Source organism: Labrus bergylta, chromosome 8 (genome assembly GCF_963930695.1).
Source record: "Labrus bergylta chromosome 8, fLabBer1.1, whole genome shotgun sequence".
NCBI lineage: Eukaryota > Metazoa > Chordata > Actinopteri > Labriformes > Labridae > Labrus > Labrus bergylta.
In genome coordinates, this window is record NC_089202.1 from 21700855 (window position 1) to 21716243 (window position 15389).

The 15389-nt window shown below is 42.0% G+C and overlaps 1 protein-coding gene across 1 annotated transcript in view; it reads right to left on the reverse strand.

The window, feature by feature from the left end:
• The window catches only part of LOC109988824 (raftlin), a 134589-nt gene that overhangs the window by 24901 nt on the left and 94299 nt on the right, over nt 1–15389 (reverse strand). Inside the window, exon 7 of the mRNA XM_020640407.3 lies at nt 4487–4605. Coding sequence (XP_020496063.2) covers nt 4487–4605 — 119 coding nt within the window. The remainder of the gene's footprint in view (nt 1–4486; nt 4606–15389) is intronic.

Sequence of the window (15389 nt, forward strand, 5' to 3'; positions counted from 1 at the left end):
TTGTTTTCCTCCAGGCTGTGTTCTCATTTAGTAGAAACACTTTCCCACAAAAACTTGCATCCTAGTTTGTCAGTTTGACATTTATTTTTGTTGCTTGTTTTTCTTCTGTAATTTCTCTCTGATTCGTTTTGAAGTCAGAATATTTTTGACCTGTGAGTTTTTGTTCCGCTCCTCTCACACATTGTCACTTTCTTTTTTGTTATTCTACTTCCGTAATTTTCTTTGATCACAGCACAGCTGAGGAATCTAAATTAAACTGATTTATTTTATAATCAGGCTTAAAACGACATAAAGAAACAAATAAACTGACTGTATTACTTCAGTTTCATTTCTCTTCTCATCTCCTCTTCACTGTCAAACACACTGATCTTACGTTGTTGGTACTTTTTGAAGTGCATTTGAGGAATGATGCAATCCTTAACTTCAGGAAAAGTGGCAAAAAAGCTGAACTGATCTGAATGAAGTGATTCTTATCATCAAATAGGTTCTTGAGTTTAGGCTCACAGCACTGAATGGAGAGAGATCAGATTCACATCAAGACAAACCGACTGACTCAACAACTTATCTACCATATATGTGATGTAGCTTTACATGAACAGCAGCTGAAATGTAGACTGCAGGCATCCTTTGATCCAGAAAGGTCCTGAAGTCCTTGTTTTTACCAAGTCACACTCATATAAAATGTGCCAATATGAGCTCTGTTTATGCACCTGCATCACCAGGTAAGTTGGAATCTGTTCTGTCTCCCAGTTTCCAAAGATGTTTCTCCCATCTCTCGTTCGGACGTGTTAAGTCTCCATCTGCAGACTTATTTAAACTGGTTGAAAAGGAGAATACTATGTGACCTTTAAGTATTAAGATAAGGAGACAGCTATTACTTGTCATTTTAATAAAAAAAGATGTTCGGTTCTTAAAAAAAGTCAAAAGCAGGACGTTTTGAGTCTATTTTACACTCTAGATTTCATTTTTGTTATTATGAAGGAATGGAGCTGAGGTTCTGCGACCCAATCCCTGGTACAGGAGCCTGCATTGGCTTAAATGTGAACGGTACCCAGCCCATATTGTCCAACAGAGTTGACCACATGATGGAGGACCAATTCACAAGTTATGATTAAATGAGGACAGTTATCAAGCCAGATCAAGTCTGAAATGGAAGGAGACGGTGGCGATTCTAGATCCTGTTGGGGCTCTAGGCAAAAATCAGTTGGGGGGGCCCTCCAACCAATGTTCAGCAGGACAACCAGAAAGAGTGCTGTCAGATGGGGCCCCCTTTGTGAGGTTTCCTACTGTCTTTGCAAAATTTGCACATTTTAGGCCACTGATTTGGGGCCCCCTACTGGTCTGGGGCCCTAAGATGTCGCCTGCTCTGCCTGTTGACAAGCAGCGCCTCTGGAAGGAGAATGTTTTTTTTCTGTCCAGATCCCCCTGTAGGGCTGAAACTTTTGTTTTTTGCACTTTTGCAAATCCTCTGATACGTTAGAACTCATTTTCAGTGAAGATCTGACTCTGTCTCCCTGGATAATTCACTCCCACTTGATGACAATATAAATGATTGCTCGCTCTCAGAGAAACAACGTGTTTTCCTCTCTTACCTGTCACACTTTTTGATTATTAACTATGTAAAGCATTAAAGGGGTAAAAAATGGAGATGACGCATTCAAAGAAGAAGAAAAAAAACCCCACCTGAAAGGAAGATGTTTACTATGAAAATGATAATAAACGCCTGCAATCAATACCCTGCCTCATTCTTCTTTGTAATTATCCCGGCAGAATAACAATAAGGAGCCGTGCGGACACTTTGCATATCAATTTTAAAACGGTTATCACAATGAACGAGGGTGATGTGAGGCCTTTGTTGTTGTGGCTCTGATTGGGCACGGAGCAGATCGCTCGAGTGAAACAGTTCTCGATAAAGTCCCGATGGAGGAGTTGATTGGATCTCCTGAACACAGGCTGAGGGTTTGATGCTAGCTGTTCACTGTTACTGTTCCTGGGGAAGCCTTGAAACCCATTAAGCTGTAACAGTGTTACCATTCATCTCAAGAGGAATGGAGGCTGGACTGCTGCCGCCACACTGCTGCAAAGACTTTTTTTTTTATTGGCACATGTGGCCATCAGCTCGGCGCCGGACAATCACAGAGCCACATTTGGGAGGGGGGGGGGGGACAAAAGTCTCCTTTCACACTTGGACAACCACAGGCTGCAAAAAGTCTAAATTCAATTACAGAGATAGCATCGGCAAACACATTCAGACACACAAAACCCAACTTATCCATATACACTTAGCAGACATAAACACACACGCACACAGCTGCACTTACAAACATTGTATAGACACAGACACACACGCTCAAACACGCACACACATACAGATGAAAGGCAATGAAATGGCCGCAAACCCTTCAATTTGCGACAGAAATCAATTTCCAACTTGGAACTGGTGGCGAGCATAGAAGCTAATCGTCTGGTAGATAAGGGGCTTGTGTGCTCCTGATAAGACAAGCGGCCACGACACATGTCCCATAAATTGAGATCTGCCAGATTTGCCTTCAGGGCTGTTGGGGGGGGGGAAAGGTTGGCTGGAGAGTGAAGAGGGGGTGGAAGGGCACGATGTCTGAATGACAACTGATTTCAATGCCAGAAAAGACCGGACTCACAAAGAGGATTTGTGGTCTAAATGCAGCTGCACAATGCAGATTAAATACATTGTTGAATACGAGGACAGTAATAGAAACTACAGTAAAATCCGTTCTAGAAGACGCACTTTTAATATCTCTATATCATCCAAAAAGTGGGCTGCATCCTTCATACTGGTGCGACCAATACACCAATATAAAATGCTGACACATGTGCCTTCATGACCGGAGTGCAGCCACCCCAATCACTCGTGCATGCAACCTGACGCCATTGAAAATTCACCGCTATGCGTTGTGTATCGCAAGAAGCCGCTTTGTGCTGGGATACATGGCGAGGTGGACGAGGCTGGTGGCACCACTTAAGGGCATAATCATGCAATTAAAGAAAAATGTTGGTATACTTTGAAGTATAAAACCTGTGGAGTGCTGGTTTAATTGAAGAGACTCCTCAGTTACAGACCAAGTGACTAACGCAGGTGGGAAGCGTGACGCTTGGTAAAATTGGTCTCTGGCTTTGGGTCAGCACTTCACAACAAACGATACCATAATCTGAAATCTCAACTGACACATAGATGTCTAGCATGATTGCATAATTAGATGGTACAAGGAAGAGCTAAACAATGTTGTGGACTTTGCCAAATGCAATGGAAATCGTCAGGAAGACAAAATAAACATTTATGAGATAAAAAAAAAAGACTCCTTCAGTCATTCTCAAAGTCTCTAACCTCCTGGAGAAATAAACACCTTTCTTCTACAAGATGTGTCCTTACCTGCTGTTTTAATGGGTTTTTATCATCCCACATTTGTTCACTTATAGGTTGAGATGTGTATTTGTACTCTGCAAGAAGCATTGTGTTGCGGATGTTTCTCCGCTCATATATTAAAGGTTGTATCTCTAATGAGCAGTATCACAAGATGCCAAATGTTTGTGTAATCACATCTAATATAATGAGACAGAACAGCTTGTGTTTAAACTGTTTCTAATGGTATGCATTGCTCGAGTTAAGTATCTCTGCAGTTATAGAACGATACATTATGAATATCTTATTTTGATTCTTTCCATTGTGCAAAAGAGCATCTTTTGTAAAACCTACAACTACTTTTTTTGTGCTTAAACAACCGGTCGGGACGCTGGAGCGCGCAGTGGTAAGTGTGCGCGCTCCATGAGTGAAGGCTATAGTCCTCCAAGCGGGCAGCCCAGGTTCGAATCCAAACTGTGACTCCTTTCTCACACGTCATTCCCCACTCTCTTTCCCTAATTTCCGACCCTATTGGCTGTCCTATCTCTACATTAAAGGCAGGAAAAGCCCAAAAATTTGAAGTTTGCCATTTAACATTCATCAAATGGCATGAATGTAAATGTTCATAAAGATTGGAGTTATTTGCAAATGAACTGGTTAATTAAAGTCAGACGACTCAAACACTTGGTACAGATAAGGAACCAGGCTGTTCTTGATTAGACAAAAACAATGCTGCTTGGCTGCTGCTTCACAGGTATTCATCATCCTGACACAGACATTGTTACTTTGCCCCTCCCATGGCACTCAAAAGTGTAAATCTTAAGGTGTGCAACAGCCTGATATAAAAAGAATCCTCGAATACAAAGCTGTCTTGATTACAAATAGCTCATCATCTCATAAATCATAATCCCCGATTTCACTTGAAGTTGATAAACCGAGATTGATGAATCAAAGCCACAGATGTGCCTTTCTCCCTTTTAAATGTATTTTCATGTTGGGTAAATGTGACATAGTGGTGTGCATGCATTGAGAAATGATGCAACATTGAAGAAAATTGTCCCCGCCTACACAGCACTCCCATAACCTGCGACACAGACCAAAGACACTCACATCTATGACGGTCCACTGCTCCACCACGATGGCGTCGAATGTCGTCGCGGCCACATTCGGCTCGCTCTCGCTCCCCTCCTGGAAGATGAAGACACTTTCCACCGATTTAGGCATAACATCTGCAGAGAGGAGGGAGAAAAAAAAAAAACCAGGGCGTGAAAAAGAGTATTTACTGGATGGAGCGTGTCCGTCTTGTCTCTGCTGCTGCTGCTGCTGCTTTAGGCCCCGCAGGCCAGAGGAAATGGAATGATATCACTCAGCCACAGTCACACACAAGCCTTTTATTACATAGCCAGTGGTGTGGGCCATTTGTATGAGCAATGTGCACTTATACATTATGCAGGAAGACAGTGTTAAAGACGGGAGCAGGTATTCCCCTTCTGGGATGTTAAAAAAAGAAGAGGAGGCATTATGCGCTACAATCGGGAGGTTTTCAGGACCCTGCAGAGCCCTGCTGGTTTTCATCACAGAGCACTAAACAGAGGCTAATTACTGCTGGGAAGAAAGGTGAAAGCAGGAGCTGATGGATTCGGGGAATCAGGACTGCTTTAAAAAAAGGACGGAGAGATTTTAGCGATGGCAAAAAACCTAGCCACTGATTTAATGAAGTGTGTCCGGGAGGCATTAGAGCATAAATCCTTTTGCTAAGCCTGCATAATTCACCTTAAAAAGACTTGAATTAAGTGAGCCACATAAAAAGACATTGACGTTGATGCTTCAGGCCACTCGTGAGATTGTGTGCCGCTGACCAAATAGATTTTCTAAGCATCTCTTCTGTTTGGGGGGCTAACAATCTCAGGATTGGCATACGAGACAGAAACACAACACTGACCCCCGTGAGCAGGGGTCCCTCTCCACCCGACGTCTCTTGTTATTCATTTGATGCACATGCACGTTACACGCAGGCACGCACACACTGACACAATGCACGCCTAAAGGTCCGGTCTACCCGGCTAGCCTGAGTGCTTTCTCATTACTCCCACACCATTTACACACTAATACAGTTTGCCGGGGCCCAGGCACCAATACGAGACACTCCACATTTCATTACTGGGCCCTAATAATGGAGGGATGAGGGGCTGCTGGAGAGCCTGTGGAGAAGAAGGAAGAAAGAGACAGAGCCAGCGAGACAGAGGGAGCGATAGAGTGGAGGGATGACGGGCTCTTTTATTTCCCCCCTCCCTGAAAACCCATTTAGAACCCATGCACGCTCAATTGAAGACATCTCACAGACATCTACAGCCTCTCTCAGACAGAGAGACAGACATTGTCATTGTTCACCCCCATTCACCCGTTTCGGCCTTTCTCTTCCTCCTCTCCCACATCGCAACGCTTCTCCTTCCTCCAGTGCAACGCCTCTCCCTCTCATTGACCTTTGTTCACACATATAGGCTGTTTTCAGGGACGGCTGGTATAAACAGGCGACCCATGGTAAGCCCCCCTATACAATAAAGATGAGAAAATTATTCTTCAAATATCTGACAACAGATTTTTCTCCATTTTGGTAGAACCCAGAGTAGCTACCTAATCTAACAGTTACAAGAAAAAACATGCGATACCTCGAAAGGGGCTTTTTAAAAAATGTTTTTTACAGATGATGCACTACAGCATCTAAATTCATTCAGCTGACCGACTTCTGACCAATGACACGACCTCAGTGTTACAGACTGTAGAGATGCTAAGAAACTAACTGAGCAGCTGTCAACTTCATAAACGACCTATTTTATTCAACATGTTTGCTGAAATTGCCGCGATTACAATGCTAAGTTTGTTAGACCATTAACGGCAATTTCCATCATTTGTTTGCCTAAGTTAAAACACACTTAAATTTGCATCCCGGTCCATTTGTGAGTTGCAAATATATTAAAAGTTCAATAATGACCTGATGTTCCTCTGATTTTCATTGACCAGTGTCCTTCAAGGTTCAAGGTTCAAGGTTGTCTTTATTATCCCTGTGAGAGGGCAATTTGTTTTACATAGAATGGACAATAAATAAATACAGTAGATAAGAAACAGATGGAATCTATCAGGTGAAATGATCACATTGTATTCTTCATGTTGTCTTCATTTTATGATTTGCGACATGAAACACATCAGTTCCACAAAATGCCCACCACCTGAATCCATTTCTTCAATTAACCAGCAGCCTCCCTGAAAACAAAAGACACCAAAGCCCACCACCACCGGGTCCCTGCAAGCAAGACAGGGATCGCTCGGGTGAGGACGACACCGAGTTTCTGTCTGGTTGCTCTGGAGGGTGCAGCGTCTCTCGATTGATAATTCACACAGACGCCAAGCAGGGCAGAGGGAGAAAGAGGCAGAACGTGTGGAGTGGATGAGAAGGAGTTGGTTGCTCGGGGCGTCGAGTCCGTCAGGGGAATGCACCGGTTGCTTGCACGAATAAACATTATCTCGCGCCTATTGACAGAGAGCTGAGCTGAGCAGCCGCCAGGCCGCCTGAGAATAACCTGTTTACACTTGCAAAAACCCACGGTGCACCCTCAGTAAAATTGTTCTGCAGCCCCCCCCCCAGCACCCCCCCCCCCCCCGTGACTCACACACTCAAGGTCGCGGGGCGAGGCATGCTAATACAGTCACACTGAAAACAGAGAGTGACAGCGCTGGGACTGAGAGACATTTTTAAAAAAAGGAGAGAGAGTGAGATGACTGGAGTGACAGCAAGTGACACCCGGTGACGTGCAACAGCTGAAATCAGCACCCAAATGTCAGAGGAGAGGATCAACAACGGACACCCGGTGTGCAGAGACGACGCTGACACAGACACTGAAAGTTGAAGTGTTGAATTTGTAGTAGTTTTTGGTGTGTGGGTGTTTCAATGTGCGGTCTTTGTGTGCACATATCAAATCAGCTTGTTTCTAATATTCATGGACATGTTCACAAACCTGCTGTTGAACATCGATTTCTAGCACACAGTGTTTCCAACAAGCAAACAGCAGAGAATACAAAAGGGGCGCTGCATGGTAATGTGCAAGGAGTTCATCTGATGCATCAAAAACAGCCAATACCGATATCGATGTATTAAAATAATAATGATATAAACCTTCTTCATAATTCATCCTGTCTGTTTTTCAGTTGAGCTATGTTTTTTTAATGTCACTGGAACACGACTTACAATCTTTAAAATGCTGATCTTTCAGCGACGACATGAAGTGTTGTAGTACTCGAAATCGGTCTTGGTCTCAAGACTTGTCTCGGGACCACTTGTTGAAGGTCTCGGAATCGAAAGAAGTTTAACTTGGTCTTGTCTCTGTCTCGGACTGGGCGGATTTGAAATCAAGACCGGTCAAGATTTTTCCACGTCATCACTGTGATTAGAAGGAAACTGCCCCCTTTCTAAAAGAATGAATATTTACGGTCCTGGTCTTGACTCCGCCTTGGCCATCTCCTTTTAAAGAGCCCATATTATGCCCTTTTTGGGGTTCTTATATTTAATCTATGTACCTACTTTTGTACGTTCACAATAGCTAAAGTCCGAAAAAAAATGTCTGTTTTCATGTACTGCTCCTCCTTGCTCCCTCTACGCTCTGAGTCCGTCAGCTACACTCTGTTGAGCCCACACTGTTAGACCCCACGTGGGCCAAGTCTGCTCTGATTGGTCTGTCGATCCGCTCTGTCGTTATTGGTCAGTTGCTCAGCACGGTTCTCGGAAATGTCCCGCCTCTTTTACCATATTGGGAATGCAGTCACTGGCTCCGTCCAAGGAGAGCATTAATATTAGCACCTTAGCTCTACTGTGCTACCGCAGGCTACGGCATATCGTGGGCGTGCTACAGAAGTTAACGGGTGTGCAACATGAGCTGCTGGGCTTGACACAACGAGCCAATGGGCTTAGATCAGTGATCTCACACTGACAAGACGTCACACTGGCAAATTTTTATCGAGGGGGGCTAGAATCGAGCGTTACATGCGGCTAATGCTACAGCTAACAGGAGGAGGTGGGAGAAGCCGCGTTTCCGCGGACTTTTAATTTTTGCAAATAGATGTGCCTAAACATGCACAGGACACTTAAAACACACTAAAGGGCATATAAAACCAGAAAAAGCATAATATGGGACCTGTAAGTCAATGAAATGCCTCCTTACTGTCTGCTGTGGACTTTCAAATAACCTTAAATCAGTTTTGTAATTTCTAACTATACTTTCATACTCTTAACTTAACACTTTTGTTATTCAGATTTATACTTCACTTAAAAAAACACAGACAAAAGGAAACTCTGAAAGTTATCAGTTTGTGTCTTACTGTAGTATTTTAAAGACAAAGAAGGAGTATTAAGGAACTGAATCTGCCTGAGGATGGATGTAGATTAAGAGTGAACAAGCAGGTTGTCCAGACTGTGAGCTCAAACTATAGTCTGACATCAGCTCAGTCTGCAGGCTCAGACGTCCAACAGACAGCTGGGGTGAGAAAAGAAGTGATTCATCTGTGTCTTTAAATGCCCTCCAGCTTCTCTGAGTCTCAGAAGTGTTAAAGTATATTTATCGGTAAATATTATGTATGCTGTCTGCTTTTGGCCTTGGGAACAAGCTGGGCATGACAAAATAAAGCTTTTTAAATTTAGCATTTAACAAATAACTGTTGAAGTAACAGATGTCTGGAGCGAGGGGAACTCACTGATTGGCTGCTCGGAAGTTAACTGCTGTAGAGACGCTCTCACCTTGTTTATAGATATTCATTTTGGGTTAGACTTTAGTTCAACATTAAAAATTTCCTACAGATGCTTACATTGAAAGGAAGATTTTAACCCTAACCCTTTTCTATGAATATAAAGTATCTAAAGAGCCAGTGAGGAGTTTTTAACTGGTTTCAGAATAGACTAAAGTTTACAGTGATGGCTTCTTATGATTTACAAAGAAAACAAGACTGTCAGCAACAATACTGACTATCTCTATAAAGTTATTTTTAACACCTGTAATCGCTGCCACACGCTTGGTGTAGGACGACTACAATGGAAAACAATAGTCACACTGAGTGATACATTTGACAGTTTAAAGAACGCAGAGTGAGATTTTTCTGGTCATAAAACTTAAGCTTTGTGTGTACAGGACAAAATAAGATGTACCACTTTGTCCACAGGGGTCGAGAAAATCAACAAAATGGAAAGTTCCTCACAGGAGTTATAACTGTTTAATTTTTTTATTTTTTTAGGAAGAGCAGTGGACTATTTATTTATTTGGATAATGTTTTATTATTGAATTGTTGTTGTTGTTGTTGTTGTTAGGACAGACACTGAGCGTCCCTCTGAACTCTTCAATGATTGCCGATGCGTTCCAGTTTGTGTGCATGGAAACGTCTTTTTTATACAGATAGACAGTCCAGATGTTTTCGGCTACTGATCTCTGAACCTCGGTGACATTAAAGCTGGTTAAAGCCGTCATGAAGACATGAAAATAAAGAGCTAATCATAGATGGATCATACTTTATTAACGAAACCTGCACAGCCTGCAAATTAATGCAAACAACTTCCACAGCTCACCGCTCTGAATTTCATAAATGTGTCCCTTTTCTTTTTAAAATGTGTATATACGTATATCCATGATTCATGTGGGTCATCACTTCACATCAGATTGATCCTGAAGAATCTCATCCCTGTTTATTTACACTTGATAATAAGTTAGATTGATATAAAAACGTCACTCGTGTGTGTGCACATCAGTTGAATCTTGAAGGGTTCTGGTCCAGCTGACTGCAGCCGAGCCGAAGGTGACCGTGGTCATGTCTGCTGACATGATTTAAACATGTGTGCCAGGCGCTGCGTCAGGGAGCTGGAGACGATTCCGCTGACAGCTTATCTATATTTCAAACAGGATGAGTGGACGTCCAGAGAGAGAGGGACACAGAGAGAAAAGGGACGAGTGTGAGTGTGTGTGTGTGTGTGTGTGTGTGTGTGTGTGTGTGTGTGTGTGTGTGTGTGTGTGTGTGTGTGTGTGTGTGTGTGTGTGTGTGTGTGTGTGTGTGTGTGTGTGTGTGTGTGTGTGTGTGGATTGGATTGGATGTCGCTCTTCCCTGCGGAGCCACAGGTTTGGCAGCTGGCAGGCTGGTACCTGCGGGTTACCGGGCAGACTTCAGCTGGTAGAGAAGGAACAGAGGATTGACAGCGTGATGATTGGATACCAGGGGCTGTTTATGAAATGTTTGCTTTGATCTGAATACAGACAGGAGGCGGCTGAACACCTGCTTTATGTCCAACACATCATTTGCAACACATGATTTTCTATTTTCGTCATCACCTATCTTTTTAGACTGTATAGAGTCGCCCATGCACACTGGACAGAGTGAAGCAGAGGGCATGTTCTGATGCTTTGGATTTGGTAAACACTTAAATTTGCTCTCTTATAGCCGTGGACAAGTTTAATCTTACATGAATCGTTGGACTTAAACGAACACTTCTTTACATTTTTAACTGTGGGATTTCAAGATAATTTAATTTTTGAGATTGCATCTTGTTCAAAATGATGTAAAACATGTTTAATGACTGATTCAGTATCTAACCATCAGAAGCAATTAGAGTTCAGTTTCTATCCTATTCCCAAATTTGAATTAATGAAAATGGATCTAAAATTGTGTAGACAGATCCGTACGAAGATGTACAGGTCGACCGATATGAGTTAAGATTTGAGGATCTGTGTATGGTGAATGGACTTCACATTAACACCCATTCACACTGATGGTAGAGGCTGCTATGTAAACTGTCCACAAGTATTAGCTTATCCCATTCATACACATTCACACACTGCAGATAATGCAGCGGGAGCAGCTATGGGTTAAGTGTCTTGCCCGAGGTTACATCAGACATGTTGCTGCAGGAGCTGGGGATCAAACCCTCGACCCTCCAGTTGAGAGACGACCGACTCTACGACTGAGCCACAGCCGCCCGAGTGTATGCATTTGTAGATTTATCTATGTGTCTGTAGATCTGTGTACACTTTACTGTGGGTCTATTTACACATTTCCAAATCGTTTTTCAACAGTAGTATACATCCATGCAACTTCTTGAACTACACAAAACCCCAAAATGTGGAACATCGACGTCAGCAGTTTTTGTGTTGATAATCTCTTCTATTGTGAAAACCTTTCCTGAACTTTATCGATGCAGAAAGGATTGATCACACTTTCTACTCTTCAGAAAGAATACAGTATTCTAGTGTCATTCATTTGAGCCCTGTGACTGCGGACATTAACTAGTTGGCTTGACCAAATGGATTCCTGCAGCTTATCAGCCACAGTTTTAAACCAAATATGTACCTTTATTATACATACATACTTTTACAGACTTGCTTTTATGTGATGTCGTCTTCTTTTACTTCTTACTGTTCTTTTATTTATGCTCTTATCTCGTATTTATGCTCATATCTTAATCTCCTCTTGTGTTTTAACTTGGTAATTTCTTATCTTACTTACTTTGTCTATTTATGTTTCATATTTATATTTACTTTTTATCTTTATTAATATTATAGTTTTGGGTTTTTTGATCCTTTAACCACTTGTTTCTATTTCTTTTACTGCTCTTACCTTCTTATTGCTGTTATCTCTTTTTTTTCTTTTCTTTTAGTTCCTTACATCTTTTTAAATCTTTGGTCCTCTTGGTCTCAGCTCGTGTTGTTGGGTTCTTGTGTTGCCTGGGTTCTTATCATGGTTCATGTGATGGTCGGGTTATATATGTCCGTTGGGTATCGTGCAATATGGGTTGTTTTCTGTTGAATTGTATTCAATTATTTTTAGTATTTTGCATTTGTTATGTTCTTCTGTGTTTGCTTTAGTTTGCTTTGTTCTTGTTTTTGCTGTTTGTCAAAGCACTTTGTAAACCTGTGTTTTTAAAAGGTGCTATATAAATAAAGTTATTATTATTATCATTATTACTTTATTGGTTTCACTTGAATCCCCTGAGTGCATCTGTTGTGTGCTTAAATTCACCCAAACACAGCGAACAGATAGAAGATATCTGACTGCATTAAGTGAACACAACACTCAACCTGTCTTATGACTACAACTCAGAGGTGGAGAGGACGCATGCTGTGCTGTTAAAACCTACACACACATAACTGCAACCGCTTAGAGACACATGCATGCATCCACCCGGTACATGCACACACGCACTGCAGCTCTAATTCCACCTCTTGTCAACTTTTGTCTCGGTAAAACGCTTGCACATAATTCCCTTTCCCTGATTTTCTTTTCTTAGAAGAGTTATAGAAAAAAAAAAAACCTTATTGGAATTTCATATCCCCCTTTCTCCCTCTCTCCCTCTCCCCCTCGCTCTCTCTCCTGTTATTTTTCTTCCAACGTTGGCTTTGCCCAAATTTAGAAACCAGTGAGGGCTGACTGTCATGCATATGAATAGCTCAATGTCTCACAACCGGGGCTACAAATCCTCATTGTGGCTCTGGAGATAGCTTAAGCTAGACAAGTAACAAAAGCAAACTCCCCGTCAACACCATTACTGTTAGTTCTTCAGTAAACAAAGTCCGCCCCACCCTGCTCACAACTTCAGGGAGGTAGCGGGAACTTGTGTGCGTACACGAGTGTCTTTGTACTGTAGGTGTGGAGGCCTACTGCATGTGTGTGTGTGTGTGTGTGTGTGTGTGTGTGTGTGTGTGTGTGTGTGTGTGAGTCTGTGTTTGCAGCCACAGTGTGAATGAATCTTTAATGCACGTCTTATGACAGTGGGGCCTGCGAGCAGCTTTGGATCTGTAAATTCAATTCAATATCACTCTAATATCCTACGCTGAGGCTGAGGCGAGGTCTCCACTGGAAACAATGTCTGGGTGAGCTGTCACACACACACACACATACACACACACACACACACACATACACATGCATACTCAAACAATGCCCGCTAATGCTTTCTCATCCAGCTTCACCATGGAAACCCATCTTTAGAAGGAGCATGGGGACACGGTGTGTTTTTGTATGTTTGTGTGCAAGTGTGTGTCCCTCTGGACCTCGCCAGACAGACAACTGTCGGGGACAAAAGGAAGGTAACACAACGTTTAGAAAAAAAAAAAGGGCAGTGGTTACCGACTGAGTGCAGGAACATGACAGCGATACACATGTTAACACAAAACACGAGTAATCTATAAACTCTGGTTCAGGAACCCTCAACATTTACAATAAATGGCTCAGTTGGCTTCAAATTTCAAAGCAGTTTTTTGAAGCTTCTTGCCATGATGCAATGGGATATTTTTCAGGATTGCAGATCTTTAAAAGCTTTGAAATGGTAAATAAGTTATATTAATCATGCTAATTAATGCCATTTAGTTGAAAAGACGGGTGCAATAATGAAGATCAATGCGATTAAATCGTAAAAAAAAGCAGCCAAATTTCCTAATAAGTCCCTTAATATTGGGGTTATTTACAGATATATCACTATGCTCATACCCCTGTCTGTCTTTAATGTTGTCACATCGTCCATTAGTCTTTATTCTCTCCATGATTAAGGTATACAGCTCTTTGAGTGCTTTCTAGTTGACTATAAATCACGTTACTCTTTGGATCTTAGGCATCAGAAGCTCAGCGCTGCATGGATAATTAATTTCACTCATTACTGAACTGCGGGCTTTGCATAACAATAGTGTAATTCAGAATAATTGTTAATGTATGGTTTACTTGGAGAGGTTATTGTTGACTCACAGCCTGATAGTGTTTGCACTGAAACACATCTATGTTGCATTCGGGTGGATGGTGGTCGGGAAATCTGTGTGATTTCTTGTATTTTCAGAGATGCCAAATGGGACTTCATAATCTGTCTCAGATTACACAGCATTACGACTGCTCTAAAAAGTCTCCAGTCATGCAGGTTTGCAGGACATTAGGCAGAGAGTCGCTGGATCAAAGAAGGACCTGCATCCTCTCCCATTATTCAAGCTGGGTGCCTCTGAGCAAGGAGCAGATTAAAGCTATACCAGCCAACTCCGAGATATAAATAAATGTGAAGCATCTCATTGCTAGAGGACAGCCAACACAGTCGCTCTGGTAGGCTGTATTTAGGCCGCATTTTATTATGCTTAAAACGCTTACTGTACATGCTCATGAGTTGAGCAGGTTAAATGTTAAAAATCCCAGTTTGCGTTGCTACTTTTTCAAATAGTTTCCATGCATGTCATGCCATACTGTGATGTAACTTTCTACTTCTATCTAAATGTTTATATCAGTGGGTCAAACGCAGGATTTAGGGTTAGGATTAGGGTTCCTTACTTCACTCAGGAGACTCTCCTGTCCTGTGTGAAACCAATGACCAACGTTGACTTACTCGAGCCTGGACAGTCTTTAAACCACAACAGTGGCTCAATATGTGCAAATTTTAAAATGACAGTAGGAAAACCCCCTAAGGTGGCCCCATCTGATAGCACTCCCTCTCATTGCCCTGCTAAGAGTGGGATGCAGTATTGCTGTGAAAACCAATGTTTGTCAAAAAAGTCACCGTTTGAAAACAAAAGGTTTTATTGTTCTTTGTATTTTTATTTTATTATCTGTTAATAATAATAAAAAAAGGTTAACATTTTGGTATTTTTCTGTTGGTGTCAGATCATTTATGACGTAATGGTGATGAATGCTGGTAGGAGGGGGCCCCTGTGCATTTCTTCCTTTGGGCCTGAAGAGACTCTCGACTCACCATTGAGGGTAGGATAAGTCAAAACATATTGCTGTTTCTCCTCTAACTGTTGCCTTTCCATCCACGAGACATGTGGACATTTCATCTCAGACAACCCATCTTAACTTCATGATACTGCAGGAGAATACATTTAGTTTAGTCAAAAATGTATCCAGTGGTTGTTAAGGTATTTCATTCCGGATAAAAGTTGTGGATGACCCCTCCGACCTCTCTACCATCCATAATAAAAAGCAAGCCATCGCAGCAACACTCCCTCTAAGAAATAAAATC